This window comes from Bos indicus, chromosome 6, assembly GCF_029378745.1.
Source record: "Bos indicus isolate NIAB-ARS_2022 breed Sahiwal x Tharparkar chromosome 6, NIAB-ARS_B.indTharparkar_mat_pri_1.0, whole genome shotgun sequence".
Taxonomy (NCBI): domain Eukaryota; kingdom Metazoa; phylum Chordata; class Mammalia; order Artiodactyla; family Bovidae; genus Bos; species Bos indicus.
In genome coordinates, this window is record NC_091765.1 from 81550756 (window position 1) to 81569116 (window position 18361).

At 35.8% G+C, this 18361-nt stretch overlaps 1 protein-coding gene across 7 annotated transcripts in view; it reads right to left on the reverse strand.

Annotated features, from left to right (window-relative positions):
* Nucleotides 1–18361, reverse strand: part of EPHA5 (EPH receptor A5) — a 408082-nt gene that overhangs the window by 13938 nt on the left and 375783 nt on the right. For all 7 annotated transcript variants that reach the window (XM_070791518.1, XM_070791523.1, XM_070791516.1 and 4 more), the window contains 2 exons: nt 15505–15654; nt 1622–1815 (listed from right to left, as the gene is read on the reverse strand). In XM_070791518.1, coding sequence (XP_070647619.1) covers nt 1622–1815; nt 15505–15654 — 344 coding nt within the window. The remainder of the gene's footprint in view (nt 1–1621; nt 1816–15504; nt 15655–18361) is intronic.

Genomic DNA, 18361 nt, shown 5'->3' on the forward strand with positions numbered 1-18361 from the left:
TCACTGAAGGAGAAAATTTCAAGGTATTGAGAAATATTTGAATATCATCTACATGGTTACTCAATTCACCTAATTTTGTGACATGTGTAGGAACAGAGAGAAAGAGACAGTGAATCAGGAACTAACATCTTCGAGAACCAGGACTTGTAGATGAATGAATAAAAAATCAGGTAGAGAATGATACAGCCCTCCCCCTAATATCTGCAGCTGATTGATTGCAGGACCAGCCCTCCACCCAATTAATACCCAAATCCATGGATGCTCAAGTTTCTTATATAAAATGATATAGTAGAGTCAGCCCTCTATGTCCACCCATACAGAGTGTTGGCCATAGAGTCTTAAGCTAAATCTGTTAAATGAAATCTAGCAAGTTGAATTCTATGTAATACATATGTAAAGTAATATGAAATTTTGTTAGAAAATTTTCAACTGCTCTCAATCTATAATGATGATGTTGAAATTAATACAATTTAGAACTTAAAATTTCTCTTTATGATTTCCTTTCCTTACATCAATTTGTGACAACATAATTCAAACAACTAGAGAGAAACACAATATTTTAGATGACAAAAAAAAAATTAAAAGCAGTTACTTTGGGAATAACATAAGGAGTAATCTCTAAGATGTATTCTCCATTTGCTACCACAGAAAGCTAATGATGCCTGAACAGAGTTTGAAGATTCATTCCTCATTTGTATTTAAAAATGACTCTTTGTCTAGTAAACAAATGTTTATACCAGAGTCACAGAACTTATGTAACTTTATCAATAAATTGTTTCTCATTTGGTGCATACTATGGGTAGTCAATTCAGCTACCAGAAGGATACCTTTTCTTGTAGAGAACGATAACTGCCTTATATATAGTGAAAATAATAATCTGGTATATTTCCTAGTACATAATCAAAATGATGTCCTTTATTGAGAGGACAATTTTGTAATTTTTCAAGTAAACGAGTTAAGAATTCTTTATATAAGATAACATTATTTAAATGCATTTACAGGCATTCAGAAAAATTTTAAAAATGCTCATTTGCTCACACAAGTTTTTTCCACAAGATTACTCATTTATTAGTTTCAAGTCCTGTTTAAACTACACAGTAAATGATTATCCAAATGTCTATACTCAACTGGATAAGAGGAAAGAGTCTCTTAAGGAGTTGTTGATGTTTATAGAATATGACAGGTTGAGAAATCTAGCTAAGGAAATCAAGAGTAATTGTTATATATTTCTGGTTTAAAATTTTTTCAGTGATTAACTGGCTTTTTCCTGTGATCTTATAATCTTATTTCCCCATCCAAACCTACGTAGGGTTCAAAGCACTGGAAAGTACATATATTTGGGGATTTTTAGGAAATATTACCTGAATTTGACTACAGTTAACATTTATCTGAAACTGGTAGGTTACACTATTAGATTAGGTATAGGTGTTTTTAAGTATAATTTAATCGTTTATATTTCATTCATGTAAAGAACATTATGCAAAAACCATATTCAAATAAATTAGTGTAATATAGGTTCATAGGCTAATATGTGTACAAAAATAATTTCATTAACTTGATATCTATGGCATTAATCTGAATTTGCAATATTCAGAAAAATCTCCCCAGTCTGGCCTTGTACCTGCTTGATGCATTAACCAGTGTCTTCAAGCTACTTGGGTTACGGATCAGCTTGTCCAACATGTTGACAATTTCTTCAAACTTGGGCCTGCTATTTCGATCTTTCTGCCAGCAATCCAGCATTAATTGGTAGAGAGCAGCAGGGCAGTCCATGGGGCTTGGCAGACGGTAGCCTTCCTCTACGGCTTTAATCACCTGTGTAAAGTGAAAGAGAACGGGTCCCCCAACACCACAGATTAAATACAGAATAGTTTGAGAAATTTCCCACTGCTTAGCTTGCATCCTTACTCTTACTCTTGCAATAACAACCAGCATCACTGCCTCTAACACCCTTCATTACTCCTTTTGCTGCAAAATACGATGAAAAGAAATAATAGGCTATCATACAAAGATAGGCTTTCCTCACTTATGATAAAGAAAATAAATGGTAATCATTTTTACCTAAAATATTGATAAAGGGTAATTTATAAAATTAATTGACATAAAAGTAAATAGTTCATGCTTTATTTATCCTCACATTCTGGAATCAAATAGAGATTAACTTTTTTAGTGATTTCTCTGAAAATTTAATGTCTTTTTAATGAAAAATTATGTGTAGAACCACATTTTTAAAAATAATAGAAGCACAATTTTACTTCTAAAGAGACTTTTGGATGGCAAATGATGGATAAGTCAAAGGCTAAATTAGTATAACTGTCTCCTGTATCATTTTATAATATCAAGGTCTGGCTGTTTATTATAACCTACTGTTTTCAGTTGGGAATTTGGAATGACTGTTTAGTAGTGTGAGCATTATAAACATCACTGATTTTAAATGCAACCACACATATGAGTATCAAATTGTGAGTTTTTTTTTTAAAACAAAAACATTCTTAATGTTGCTGCTGCCATCAAACTATCTAACTCTAGAATTGTTCATGTTATCAAACAATAATACATATGTTATTCAATGATTTAAATTCTAATATTTAAATGATACCAAAAACCAATAATGATGAGCATATTTCTCAAATCCTATTTGAATATTTTCTTAATGATTGTTACGTGTTTGTTTCAACAAACACTTTAGATTTGACCTGACAATTAGAAAAAATAGGATTATAATAGAGAGTTTATAAAGACAATTTTGAAAGGTTGGAGAGAAATCAGTCTTCTAATGATAAAGGAAACAGCATCTGAACAAAAGCAGGGGCAGATGGAGGAAGACAAAATGGCAGATTTCAGAGACATTTATAACACATGGGTAGAGGGGCTAGTAGAGAAAATTTTTGAGAGAAAATAAGTTCAAGCCTTTCATGCTGGTTGATTTTTGCTGTTAATTTTAGGTAAGAACATTTATGGGGGTGGGAAAGGTTGACAGGTATAATTTGGAGCTTGTTTTATTTGAAGTAAGTTTAGGCAACTGTAGATGGCAATTTGCAGGAATCTGGCTAGAGTACAGGAGATATTTGGGCTGATAATATGAATGTGAGGGTCATCAGCACTTGGTCACAGCTTGAGGTCGGGTGTAGTTTATAGCTCCCTGGGAAGGACACAAAATAAAGGTTCCTGAGAAGCACCAATAGTTAAGTTCAGGCAAAGAAATAAAAAGAACTCAAGGACTCTGAGAGTCATCTACTGCTTTAGTTGACTCAAAAAAATACAAAAAGTTAAAAGGCAAGTCATAGTAGAAAATATTTTAAAAAATTATAAGATACAGTTAACATATCTAGTGTATTAAAATCTCACACAGTATTGAGAAGTAAAATAATAAAACAACAAATAAGAAATAGGTACTAATAAAAAATTTACAAAAGAAAAAAGTGCTAAATCAATTCTGAGAAATTATTATCACTATTGATCAAATAAATGAATAGTAAAAATTAAAAGTGCCATTTGTACTCCTATATTTATGAAAGTTCATTAATTTGCTTATTATAAGACTCCACATTGTTTATAAGGACAATGGTTATTCTCTAATAATGTCTATGTAGCAGAATTAAATGTCTTAATAGAGTTTATATCATGAAATATTTTACTATGCAGTGAAAGTAGTCATTCATATTTACATAAAATCTATCTTATAATGTTCTTGTCCTCAAAGCTTAATACTAATTACACCTACTTTTTTTTCTTTGACATCTATTTTTAAAAATTATTTTCTTTCCTTCTCTGACCATCTAGTCTTACAAGTCAAGGGTCCCCAAACTCCGGGATCTAAAGCCTGATGATCTGAGGTGGAGCTAATGTAATAATAATAGATATGAAGTGCACAATAAATGTAATGTCTTTGAATCATGCCCCCTTTTTTCTTCTCTCCCAACACCCCATACTCTAGTCCATGGAAAAATTGTCTTCCATGAAACTGGTCCCTGCTGCCAAAAAGCTTGGGGACTGCTATTATATGTTATCATGAAATGAATAAATTAAACCAATTCCTTAGTTTTAAAGGAATTTGTAAGTTATCTGATCTGAGAAATTATTTCCAGAATATATTACTTAATTTTCTTTTCAGCTGTAATTTTATATATAGATATAATATTCTGTCTCTAAGCTAACTTAGAACTTGGCCCTGTAATTAGGTTATTGAATTTAATTCTAAATTCATCTTTAGAATGTATATTTAAAATATATTTAGTGCTATAATTTTAGATTTTATATTTGGACATTGTGCAGTTTTGTTTTTGTTTTTTTTTTTTCATTTTTACCTATTGTTCCTTTCATGGCTTGAGGTAGAAATGAATGGTGTTACTACTCTGGTGGTTTGTGAAAAGCTAGAAATCTACCAAAGTTCTATGTAGGCTGTTCATTTTACCATAAAATTTACAATGTATGGCCAATGAATCATAATCTAATGAATTGACTTTGTTATTATGATTATATTTCTTAATATACATGGTTGAGATGAACAAATGAAAAGATAATAAATAAAAAGATAGCCAGAATTTTTACAGACAACCTGGCACCATTTCAGACTTCTATAACTGAAATATTGTCATATGCTATGCATTTTCTTGGCACTGACATGTAAATCAATAGTCTGAACACAATTTAAAGAATGCTGCCTCTTCTTCCAATACATATGTCCCAACACTGAGCACTATTGTGATAAGGCAGTAATTACCTGATGGTGACTCTGTTGGGCCCTTTCCATGATGCAAGTATCAGGAGGTTCATCTTTCAGGTACATATACCCTTTCTGGGTATGGTTTGCTTTTGCTACCCACAGAGCTCTAGCTAGTATTTACAGGTTGGAATGCCTGATCCACAAACATGAACTCACACCTAACATATCACGTAACAAGAATATCCACATCATAGTAAAGGATCTGTGAGCTTATCACATACATAAGGATATGCTGGTAAATATTTAACAACTTTCTCTTCTTGGGGGGAATTTATAACATTGCTTTGTTGTTGTTGTTGTTCAGTTGCTAAGTCGTTTCTGACTCTTTGCAACCCCATGAACTGCAGCATGCCAGGCTTCCCTGTCCTTCATTATCTCAAATTCATGTTCATTGAGTCAGTAATGCTATCTAATCATCTCATCCTCTGTCACCTTCTCTTTTTGCCTTCAATCTTTCCCAGAATCTGGGTCTTTTCCAGTGAGTCGGCTCTTCACATCAGGTGGCCAAAGTACTGGAGCTTCAGGTTCAGCATCAGTCCTTCCAATGAATATTCACGATTGATTTCCTTCAGCAGCGACTGGTTTGATCTTCTTGCTGTCCAAAGGACTCTTCACCGTACCACAATTTGAAAGCATCAACTCTTCAGCGTTCAGTCTTCTTCATGGTCCAACTCTCACATCCATACATGACTACTGGAGAAACCATAAGCTTGACAATAAGCACCTTTGTTGGCAAAATAATGTCTCTGCTTTGTAATACACTACCTTTATCGTTGCTTTTCTTGCAAGGAGCAAGTCTTTTTTTTTAAATTTCATGGCTGCAGTCAGTCTGCAATGATTTTGAAGCCTAAGAAAATAAAATCTTCCACTGTTTCCACTTTTTCCCCTTCTGTTTGCGATGAAGTGATGGTACCAGATGACATGATCTTAGATTTTTTAATGTTGAGTTTTAAGCCAGTTTTTACACTCTCCTCTTTCACCTTCATCCAGAGGCTCTTTAGTTCCTCTTCACTTCTGCCATTAGAGTGGTATCATCTACATATCTGAGATTGTTGGTATTTCTCCAGGTAATCTTCACTCTTCACTTCACTTCATTCAGCCTGGCATTTCACATGATGTCTCTGCATAGAAGCTAAATATGCAGGGTGACAATATACAACCTTGAAATACTCCTTTCCCAATTTTGAACCAGTCAGTTGTTCTAAGTCCGGTTCTAATTGTCATTTCTTGTCCTGAATGCAGGTTTCTCAGGAGACAGGTAAGGTGCTCTGGTACTCCAACTCTTTAAGAATTTTCCACAGTTTGTTATGATCCACAACAAAGGCCTTCACATAGTCAATGAAGCAGAAGGTTTTTTTTTTTTTTTTTTTAAAGTTTCCTTGCTTTTTCTGTGATACAATGGATGTTGGCAATTCGGTCTCTGGTTCCTCTGCCCTTTCTAAATCCAGTTTGAACATGTGGTAGTTCTTGGTTCATGTATTGTTGAAGTCTGGATTGAAGAATTTTGAGCCTAACCTTACTAGCATGCAAAATGAGTGCAATTGTCTGGTAGTTTGAACATTCTTTGGCAGTGCCCTTCTTTTGGATTGAAATGAAAACTGACCTTTTCCAGTCCTGTAACCACTGCTGAGTTTTCCAAATTTTCTAGCATATTGAGTGCAACAATTTAACAGCATCATCTTTTAGGATTTGAAATAGCTCATCTGGAATTCCATCACCTCGACTAGCTTTGTTCATAGTAATGCTTCCTAAGGTCGACTTGACTTCGTACTCCAGGATGTGTGGCTCTAGGTGAGTGATCACACAATTGTGGTTAACTGGGTCATTAAGACTATTTTTGTATAGTTATTCTATGTATTCTTCCCATCTTTTCTTACTCTCTTGTACTTCTGTCAGGTCCATACCATTTCTGTCCTTTATTGAGCCCATCTTCCCATGAAATATTCCCTTGGTATCTCCCATTTTCTTGAAGAGATCTCTAGTCTTTTTAATTCTACTGTTTTCCTGTTTCTTTGTATTGTCCATTTAAGAAGGCTTTCGTATCTCACTGTGCTATTCTCTGGAACTTTGCATTCAGTTGGTTATTTCTTTCCCTTTTTCCTTTGCCTTTCACTTCTCTTATTTTCTCAGCTATTTTTAAGCCTCATCAGACAACCACTTTTCCTTTTTGCATTTCTTTTTCTTGGGGATGGTTTTGATCACTGCTTCCTGTACAATGTTATGAACTTCCAACCAAAGTTCTTCAGGCACTCTGTCTATCAGATCTAATCCCTTTAATCTACTTGTCACTTCCACCGTATAATTGTAAGGGATTTTATTTAGGTCATACCTGGGAATGGAACTTCACTGTTGCTCAGATAGTAAAGAATCTGTCTGCAATGCAGGAGACCAGGCTTGATACCTGGGTCGGGAAGATCCTCTGGAGAAGGGAATGGCAACCCACTCCAGTACTCTTTCCTGGGGATTCCCATGGACAGAAGAACCTGTCAGGCTACAGTCTGTGGGATCACAAAGAGCCGGACATGATTGAGCAACTAACACTCCAAACTCCTGAATGGCCTAGTGGTTTTCCCTACTTTTTAAAATTTAAGTCTGAATTTTGCAATAAGGAGCTCATGATCTGAGCCACAATAAGCTGCAGGTCTTGTTTTTACTGACTGTTTAGAGCTTCTCCATCTTTGCCTGCAAAGAATATAATGAATCAAATATTTTCTTACTTATCTGATATAAACACTCCCTCTATGTCAGCTGCAAGCTACCAACACAATCTCATTCAGGTGGAAATGTTCTGAAAATTCTCTGTTATGTGCTGGTTCCAGCAACCATTATACACAGTTCATTATCCAGAAGCAACAAACCTCACAGAATGCTGGAAGACTTTTAAAGACACCACTGAAGCACAAACATGGAGGCAACACTTTGATAGGATTAGGTGTCATTATTCGGGATGCAGTTTATGTATTGAATCAGAAATTTCTACATTGTTCTTTATTCCCAGTGATTCTTGCTAGGTGACAACAGGTTATAGATGTGACCCAGGGCACTCTGGACTATCTGTGAACAGGTACAAGCACAAGAGAAGAGGTGTCTTTCACCATGATGGCCAAGATTATTGATACTGAAGAGCAGGAAGCATTGGAACTGCTTTCACACAGTTGGGGCAAGGAGAAATTTATGTGGACCCCAGGTAAAACTCTAAGGGGCCCTCTTGTTACTTCTTTATAACAACTGTGAACAGAAAATGCTTACCTCCAAGAATGAAAGATTGATTCAGCCTACCAGTTAAGCCACCATGATTTGCCAGGTTGTTGGTGATGGGAAGTCAGAATGGATGCTGGAGGAGGGAGAGGTTAAGAACTATATGAGGTCCTGAGATCAGCTGAGGGGCTAGTTTGGTCTGTAATCGGCCTTTTCTGAATTTTCCTTCAGAAAGAAAAGCCTACAGAATCATGGAACAGATGCTTCTGGAACTCGTGTGGAAAAGTTGCTTTGTGTTGCAAAAAAAGTGGAGCATGGCAACCACAAAAATCTGTCTCACATATTTTCATCTGCAGGCATGGTAACTGACCTACAGACCTTAACCCTAACACCTCTAAAATTCATCATCATGTTATACCAAGGCCATGGTCTGTGTAGATTCAAAGTGAAAGTCGCTCAGTTATGTCTGACTCTTTGTGATCCCAGGGATTATATAGTTCATGGAATTCTCTAGGCCAGAATATTGGAGTGGGTAGCCTTTCCCTTCTCCAGGGGCTTTTCCTAACCCAGGGATTGAATCCAGGTCTCCAGCATTGCAGGCAGATTCTTTACCAGATGAGCCACAGGGAAGCCCAAGAATACTGGAGTGGGGAGTGTATCCCTTCTCCAGTGGATTTTCCTGACCCAGGAATCAAACCGGTGTCTCCTGCATTGCAGGTGGATTTTTTTTTTTTTTTTTTTTATTAACTGAGCTATCAGGAAGGCCCTTGTATAGATTACTCCCAATTACTGAATATGCTACTGATAAGATAGACACATTCCTATGAGACTCCTACAACAGCCAGTGTTGGCTTGGGGACTCCTTGGCAGCCTTAGCAACCTCTCTTAGAAGTACACTTTGGTCTCAGATGCTGGCCTCCACCATCCTTCCTCTGATCTCTATCTGGGACCAGATTTGCATCACAGTCTGACATCTCTCCCAGCTTCCTCTCATCCTTTCCTTTTTCCTCACAAGCATTCCCTTTAAGAATACAATGTATATGGAATTCCCTCTTGACATAGGCTTCTTGGAGGATCTAAACTAGTCCAGGCATTATATAATAGATTGTTGTTGTTCAGTCACCAAGTCGTCTCTGACTCTTTGCAATCCCATGGACTGCAGTACACCAGGCTTCCCTGTCCCTTACCAACTCCTGGAGTTTGCCCAAGTTTATGTCCATTGAACTGGAGATATTATAGGTACTAAGATGCAAAATATATGTATATTATCTGCACTCATTTTTAACACATATCTGCAAAATAAGAATTAATACACATTTTACAAGTGAAACGTGACATTTCAGAAGGTTAACCACTGCACACATTCACACAAGTAACAAGTGGCTGTGGGAAGACTCACATCTAAGTCTCTCTGGCATGCAATTATGTAGATCTTTCTATCTAAGCGCTGAGTCACTCTACTGAAATGAGAAATTATTACCTCCCCAGAAAATAATTTGGGACAAGTATGGATATTACTGGGACTTCCCTGGTGGCTCAGACGGTAAAGTGTCTGCCTACAATCCAGGAGACCAGGGTTCAATCCCTGGGTCAGGAAGAGTCAGACTTCTTCCACCATAAGAAAAAAATTAATATCCAGAATTAAAATGAGCTATTTTGAAAGATAGTGCATTCTTCATCACAGGAGATGTGAAAGTGTAGGCTGGATAAGTGAGTGGCAGGAAATTGGTAGGGAAACGTCAAGCATCAGCATGAGCTCTGAAGAATTAGGTTCTACATAGACTGTGAATGCTTACGTTGCTTGGTATTCACTCGAACCTTCACAGATGAGTCCTTCATAGATACGAAGCTCCTCCAAAGTAAATGGAGTTTAATAATATATTCCTGGAAATTATCTCAAATGCCACAGAAATAGTTTCATATAGACTAATTTTTTCCCCTGGTATTTCTTCCCTGTTTCCAATAGCTATTAAAAAAGTATCAAGTGTATCTTTTTCTTCATACATCAATCTGAGAGAATTCCAGAGATTAGAAAGATCTTAGAAATCTGTTCAAATCCATTTCCTTTATAATCACTGAAGCTGACCAAGAGCCATCGAATCAAAGATTATTCTATTCTTTCAATTTAAAATTTTTGTTTTAGTTGTTTCTAAAAAGCAAGGTATAGAAATTTTAGACTGATATTTATGTCTCATTTTTCCCCAAAAAGGTAGGAATTTCCATGAAGTTACCTACCAGTCCCTAAACTAATTAATTGCATCCAAAGGCAGCGTTATCCTTAGAAGACCAATAATCATTTGTCCAGTAGACTCATTGAGACCAAGAATAATTTGCTCAAATTATTGCTAATTTGTCAAATCTTGGTAATTTGGAGTATTTGGGTGAGAACTAAACTCCTCATACTTCAGTTAATTACAGTATGCTGTATGTTACCATAAACTGTTCTTTTTTGTTTTGCCATTAAAAACTTCAGCAATGCTGTATACATATACACACATCATTCTATCCCATCAGAAACTGAAACAAACAAACAAAAAATTGAGAGAAAGGGAGGCACATCTAGTACAAGGTGAGTTCACATCCTTTGGGAGTCAAAGATATTTGTCACCTTAAAGGTATGATTTAGGCTAACAGAAATGGTATTAGAAATCTGAATGAGAGAATAGCATTGGAACATGTATACTACCATATGTAAAATAGATGATCCAGTGCAAGTTTGATGCATGAAGCAGGGCACACAAAGCTGGTGCCCTGGGACAAGCCAGAGTTTGGGGTGGGGAGGGAGGTGGGAGAGGGGTTCAGGATGGTGGGACAAATGTGCACCCATGGCTGATTCATGTTGATGTATGGCAAAAAACATCACAATATTTTAAGGCAATTATCCTCCAATTAAAATAATTAATTAAAAATAAAAAAAAAAACACTTAAAAATTTAAAAAAATGTATTGCTTAAATAAGTTTTTAAAACACTTTATAACTTATGTGCTTAGTATACACTATGTATTCATTTTGTTTTTCAGTTGCTAAGTCATGTCCAACTCTGCAACCCCATGGATTGCAGCACTCCAGGCTTCCCTGTCCTTCATCAACTCCCTGAGTTTGCTCAAACTCATGTCCATTGAGTTCATGTGGCCATCCAACCATCTTATCCTCTTTCACCCCCTTCTCCTCCTGCCTTCAATCTTTCCCAGTATCAGGGTCTTTCCCAATGAGTAAAAGAGATTGTCACTAAATATAAAAATGCAACACACATCCTCTTATTTTGTTTCAAGTTCTGAAAAATGTTGACATTTAAAATGTTTGTTGTAAATAAGGAAGCTTCTACTGACAACAGGATATAATCTTAGCTTCCCAAACTTGAATCAGAGTTCATGGTCTGATATTTACCTAAAATCATATTCGTCATCTTAGCTGGTTTTTATTATATGTTGTCATGGCTTTTCTCTGTGATGATGGAGGCAATCCTAAATCAAAACAAACCTACTGCAGCATTCTGTCTCCCTGACACAGCAGAAGGGCTCCTCTGAGAGATTTAGATTATTCTGCATGTCTTGGTAATGTAACATTTTCATGGTAGCAAAGCCCTTTTAGAATCAGACAATATCTAGAATGCAGAGATGATAGAAAAGATCATTTAAAACTGCCAAATCAGTACTTCTATTTTGCTTTCTGAGAATCATTTTTCAAAAGAAATATTCAGTGATCGTGGTTTTCAAATATAGTAGATTTGTCATGTTTCTTGGATACAAATTTTGATAAGAAATTGAGGCATACCAAACTTAATATTTAACTTGCTGAGAAAATGCAAGACATGTGTTGGACATTCTATTAAAGGCAGACATTTTAAAAAGATCTTTAATTGTATAGTAATTTTCTGTAAGTTCTTAGAAAACCCAACCAAGGCCAAAATATTAGCTTTTATTTTTATTGTGTTCTGAAAATATTACATTAGCACTTCCTTGTATCTTCTAAACAGTTTTAAATAAAGTTATCTGAAAAAGTATCAAGACTCTCTAATGGCTGAAAACAGGAAAAATATCTTTTCCCAATCCTTCACACCTTTTTGTTTCTATGTCCTTTTCCATGTAAATTTAGATTGTCCATTCACAATGAGCTGATTATGGGAACTGGACTGATCCTCTGATTATGGGATTGGACAATGGAATGTGCAGGCTGAAGTGCAATTGGGCTTATTCTCACCCTTCAGTCACATGGCAAATGAGCTCATATCTAGGCTAGCCTGCTGGTCTCTGATAGAAGATGAGGGCCATGTGGAACAGAGCCAAGGTGTACCAGTATATATCAACCAGTCCACAGAAGCATGAGCAAGCCCAGTCCAGATCAACAGAAACACATATGAGCTTTCACCTAACATTATATTCTACTTTGATCTATCATATTTATGACAGATAAAGCTATGTCAGGCATGATGGTCAATAATGTGAATAATAATGCTACATATATTATACACATATTTCAGTTCAGTTCAGTTCAGTCACTCAGTCGTGTCCTACTCTTTGTGACCCCATGAACCACAGCACTCCAGGCCTCCCTGCCCATCACCAACTCCCGGAGCCAACCAAATCCATGTCCATTGAGTCGGTGATGCCATCCAACCATCTCATCCTCTGTCATCCCCTTCTCCTCCTGCCCTCAATCTTTCCCAGCATCAGGGTCTTTTCAAATGAATTAGCTCTTCGCATCAGGTGGCCAAAGTACTGGAGTTACAGCTTCAACATCAGTCCTTCCAATGAACAGCCAGGACTGATCTCCTTTAGGATGGATTGGTTGGATCTCCTTGCAGTCCAAGGGACTCTCAAGTCTTCTCCAATGCCACAATTCAAAAGCATCAATTCTTTGCTGCTCAGCTTTCTTTATAGTCCAACTCTCACATCCATACATGACCACTGGAAAAACCATAGCCTTGACTAGATGGACCTTTGTTGGCAAAGTAATGTCTCTCTGCTTTTTAATATGCTGTCTAGGTTGGTCATAACTTTCCTTCCAAAGAGTAAGCGTCTTTTAATTTCATGGCTGCAATTACCATCTGCAGTGATTTTGGAGCCCCAAAAAATAAAGTCTGACACTGTTTCCACTGTTTCCCCATCTATTTGCCATGAAGTGATGGGACCGGATGCCATGATCTTAATTTTCCGAATGTTGACATATTTGGGAAGGACTAAAAATAATTTCAAGTGACAAATCAGAATTAAATATATCTCAAGAGTGAGAAGGAGCTATAACACCAAATAGGGATAAATGTTTTCCTCGAGAGAAGGGAGCAGCCTTGTTGGCATGACAGAATGAAATACTCTCATAAAGACTAAAGGAAACAGTGGCATTGAAATGAGCCTTGAGAGAAGTCCAAAGCCAAACCATATGTTTCAAGTTAGCATTAGACATTTATCTGGAGAGTGTAGCAAATAGCAAAATAGGTCTGGTCTCTGTCTAGACTAGATTAATCCATAGTAATTATTACATACTGAATTGAATATTTTATATTCAATTAGAAGACTGATTCAATTGGAAACAGTGTGGAGGTTAGGTATAAAATTTTGGAGAGCCAAGCTGAAACTTCTGGCATAACTTATATTTTTGTGGCCTAAAGAAAGTCATTTAATCTCTCCAGTGTATTAACTGGGAAATGGATAATAACCCTCTGATTGATTGCTAAACATGCAATGATTTCATCACTTTGGCCACAGTCCTGGCCCTAAAATCATAAAGTTGATGACAGTAGATGATATTTTCTCTCAAATTTAGAGAAACATAAAAGTCAGCATCCCTTCTTTGCTTGACTAAGTCAACCAAACAGGACACAAAGAAAACTAGTTGTAGCATTGTAGATGACAAAAAGAAAGGGAGAATCATTGCCTTGCAGTATGCTTGCTGAGAGGCAGGAATCAATCAGCTTAATTTCCTATTGCTATCCAAGAAGAATGCTGTTAAATATTTCTTGGGAAAGCCAGAGGGCGACCTTGACTTCTCATCTAGGGAATCTGAAGGAGGCAGGCTGGTTAGAGCAGCACTGAAGAAGGATTCTTTACCAGCTGGGCCAAGAATACTGGAATGGGTAGTCTATCCCTTCTCCAGCAGATCTTCCTGACCCAGGAATTGAACCCTGTTCTCTTGCATTCAGGCGGATTCTTTACCAGATGAACTACCACGGAAGCCCAGAACAGCCTGCAATAGTACCTAAAAGAGGGGACACTGATAGAACAACCAACAAGAATGTGCTGTCCTCTGGTGAAGCAGACATGTGTGAGGCATCATAAGAGGCTGTGAGGTGGGGAGCAGGCAGTAAGTATGGGAATTCTCGGATATCAGCTGGAATACAAGGATCTCACAGAGAGGACAGCAAAAATCTGACAATTCTTCCTTCCCAATCTCCCTACCTGGTGTCAGGCTGACCCTGTTGTTATAGAATACACTTTGAAATGGATGTAGGATTGACTTCGATTTAGACTGGACTTGGATTTTTTTATCTGAAAGTGAATCTTAATTACTAGCATGGTACTGCTGATTCACCAAAATGCAGCTGGAGAGTTACAGTACCTGTGTAATAATCCCTAAAGGCGTAGGAGAGGGAGACTTTAGAGAGCATGGACAAAAGAAATAATTGGGGAAAAAAGAAATGTTTTAAATCGTCATGGTGATTTATTGAGCTAAGCTTGTTCATTATGCTGTTATTTTCTACAAAGAAGTAATGAGCTATTAGTTGTTAAATCATTTAAAACAGTATAGGCATAGAGTATTGTTTTTGTTTTTGATACAGTAAGGACTTAATACATGTTAGCTTTTATAATTATTTATTTGAATAAAAATATCAAATTTCAATGTGATTCAAAATAGAAAGGGCTGTACTGAATAGTCACAATGGAAAATTACAAAGGAAAAGACCAGAGAGTCATGTGTCAAGCATCATTCTGAACCTGAATAGAAGATTCTTTTTTGGGGTCTTTAATTCCAAGATTCTATTATTTTAAGCTTGAATTATTTCTCCATATGGGAAAAAAGCAGCTTTTTTTTTTTTACTTTTTACAAAATTAAACAGACAATATAACTCTTCCTCTATTTTTAAATATAAAGAAACATAGATTATTTCTTTTTATTCTCTAAGAGCATCCACTGTTAAATCAATATCATTCATCCTTTTCATATGGAGTATTAGCTCCTTTTATCAGGCACATGTTGTAAAAACTTGCCTGTCAGTATTCATTCTTTGATGGCTCTTTCTTCATTTTTGAAAATGATACTGACATGAAATGAGTGAAACATCATGATAGTATAGCTAGAACTGTCCTGGCAAGGGACTAAGCTTTTATATAACAATAACTTGCTTTCCTTTGTGCTAACTTATTTTGAGGTTTTGTATAAAGGATTTTAATAACAACAAAACAGACCAGAGGTTAAGCAAAGAGCCTTTCACTTTTTTAAGCACCTGTCATTTTCAGAAATACACATATATATACACAAATACACACTTATATTTGTGTGTGTGTGTGCGTGTATATAAAAATCGCATGACTCAGAGACCTATATCTCCTTTCAAATTTTAAGGGGACTAGTTTTGTACTTACATCTTGGTTGGTCATCTCCCAGTAGGGTCTTTCTCCATAAGATACAACCTCCCACATCACGATTCCATAGCTCCAGACATCACTCGCAGAAGTAAACTTTCGAAAAGCAATAGCTTCTGGGGCAGTCCATCTGATTGGAATTTTGCCTCCCTAAAATTGAAAAAGAATAAAAAAAATGCCCACATACTTCAAATGTATCTAAGGATACTTCTGCCTTACTGAAAAGATGTAGAAAGAGATGTAGCATTTTTAAGTGAATCTGTTTGACAGCATGCAGTCTCCTTTCACATATCTCAAGCCCATAAGCACTTGTAGACTGACTACTAATTGGCTGTCCAGAAGCCTTCTAGTTTAAATTCTGTCTGACTGCTGGAACACATACAAGACCCACATCTCAATTACAGTATCAGGATGGCAACTTTAAGTGGGGAAAGCAGGCAGTAAGGCAAATCAATAAGGTATACTTTCATGACTTGCTAACAGAAAGTAAAGGACTCAAATTCCCAGAGTATCACTTTTTCCTTTAATATAGGGATTGTAAATAGAAATTCTTGATTGCTGAATGCAATCCTGAGAAGTTTCAAAGTTAATAAGACAAGCATGAAAATCAGATATATTAAGAAAAAAAAAAAAACTTGGTTATACTTTCTCCTGACACTGTGCAATTTATTTTAGACTTGATTTCTCTTATTTTTTATTGTCATACTTCTGTGTGTATTTGATCAAACTGACTATTTTTAAAAGTAAAAGGCACGTATCTAAATTAGAGTCAACCAAATTAAAAATTATTAAAATTAGATTATGGGGGAACACTCACAAGGTTATCAAGTTTGGGTTTTTACATGATAAAAACTATGATTTGGTAAGTTTTCTCTTAGTTTACAAAATAGACAATTTTATATCTCACCCATTTCAGTGTAAACTCTTTTCTCTTAAGTTTTCAAAGAAGGAAAATCCATGCAACAAATATGTCATCTATAAGCAAATACACCTTAAAATAGAGACTGAGAGAGAGAAAAATGTGGGTTTTAAATATTTTCTTGGAAGAAACTAAAATATGTATTCCTGTTTTGCAGGAAGAAAAAAATTTAATTTACCTACTAAAAAAAAATGGGACTTAAATTGCTCTTTATGAACCAAAGCTTCAAGACATATGAAGAAATAACAACTTCATGTAATGATTGAAATTTCTGTGAGTTGACATTAATTTGAATTATTCAAGCTAATTTTGAATTATTTGCTCCTTAGAAACATGATAATACCACTTTAAGAAGACTCTCCTGAAACATACTTTTGTTAATTAAATATTCACAGGCAAGATCACATCATTAGGCCAACTAGGTGGCATTTGGGATGGCCTATATTACTATTATTTTATTATATGTATTTATTATATAATATGTGTATACATACACATATGTATACATAATAATATATGTGTTAACATATATAATAATATATGTATACATAAATAGTTGTTCAGTCGCGTCTGACTCGTTGCGACCCCATGTGGTATAGCAGCCCACCACGCTCCTCCGTCCATGGAATTCTCCAGGCAAGAATACTAGAGTGGGTTGCCATTCTCCAAGGGATCTTCCTGATCCAGGGATTGAACCCAGGTCTGCATGGCAGCCAGATTATTTACCTTCTGAGCCACAGGGAAGCCCTTATGATTTCTCTTCAAACTGCAATTTGTCGATTATTTTAAACTTCAGCCTGGAAGTTTTCTCCTGGTCCTCTGACCATCATATCGTATATCAGTATTATCTGAAGTTCCCTCACTGACTCATCTCTCAGTATATGGATTTTCCACAAAGTGCAACCATACCCCATTTCGAGGAGTAAATCTTGAGGGCCTCATCTTTGGCTTCCTTCCCCCTCCTTCTCCACTAGCATAACACATTTACACAGATCTTGACAAATTCACTTTATACGTTTATTAATAACTAAGACACCAACCAACCATACTGGGAACAGATTTTTCTATAAACTCAGTCTTGTTTAGGCCAAGTTTATTAAGTGTAACTCTAATCCCAAGAGAATCCCTACTTGAGGTTTCAGTTAACAGAAATAATGACAATAATAATTAGGTCTAGAAGACAGGAAAATCCCACCAATTAATTTATTGATTTATTAGGCTGACCAATGGAAAGTTTTGTTTGCTTAGGTAAGTTACTCTTGATCTTCAGCATAGTGAAATCCTAATGATCCATAAATCACAACACAATGAAAAAAAAACAGCCTTATAATCTAAAATAGACTAAAACAAGTAATTTTAAAACATTGAATTAAATTAGAAAATGTTCACATTTAGCATAAGTGATGTCAAAAGTATTCTGTATTGAAACAAAAGTTAACAACATTGTATATATAGTGAAAAAGATATAATGATAAATTCCTGCCTTCGTAAGACGTTTAAACATTGAGGATGTTTTGATGACCTTCAAAAGATTTAGAACAAGTTTAGTTTATTATAAGGCATTAAAACTCAAGAAATGCAGTACATAGACTGCCCAGGAAATTCTGTTCCATCATTACCCAGAGTTTTCTACAGAAAGAACTGTCAATTGTATTACAATGATTCAGGAAGCAATTACTTTGCTGGAAAAGGGTGTTGATTTATGCTCATTTTGACAATATGATTTAGTGACCAATTTTCCATAGAAGCCAGCTTAACAGTTTACATGGTATAAAAGAAAAGCAATTAGGCATTAAAATACTTCCAGTAAATCAAAACTTTCTGAAGGAATAGCTCTTTTATTCCCTATCATATGAATATTTAGAATTTTATATTCTAAATATAATATTTATATTTAGATATTTAGATATTTCCGTACTTGTTTTATACATGAACAAG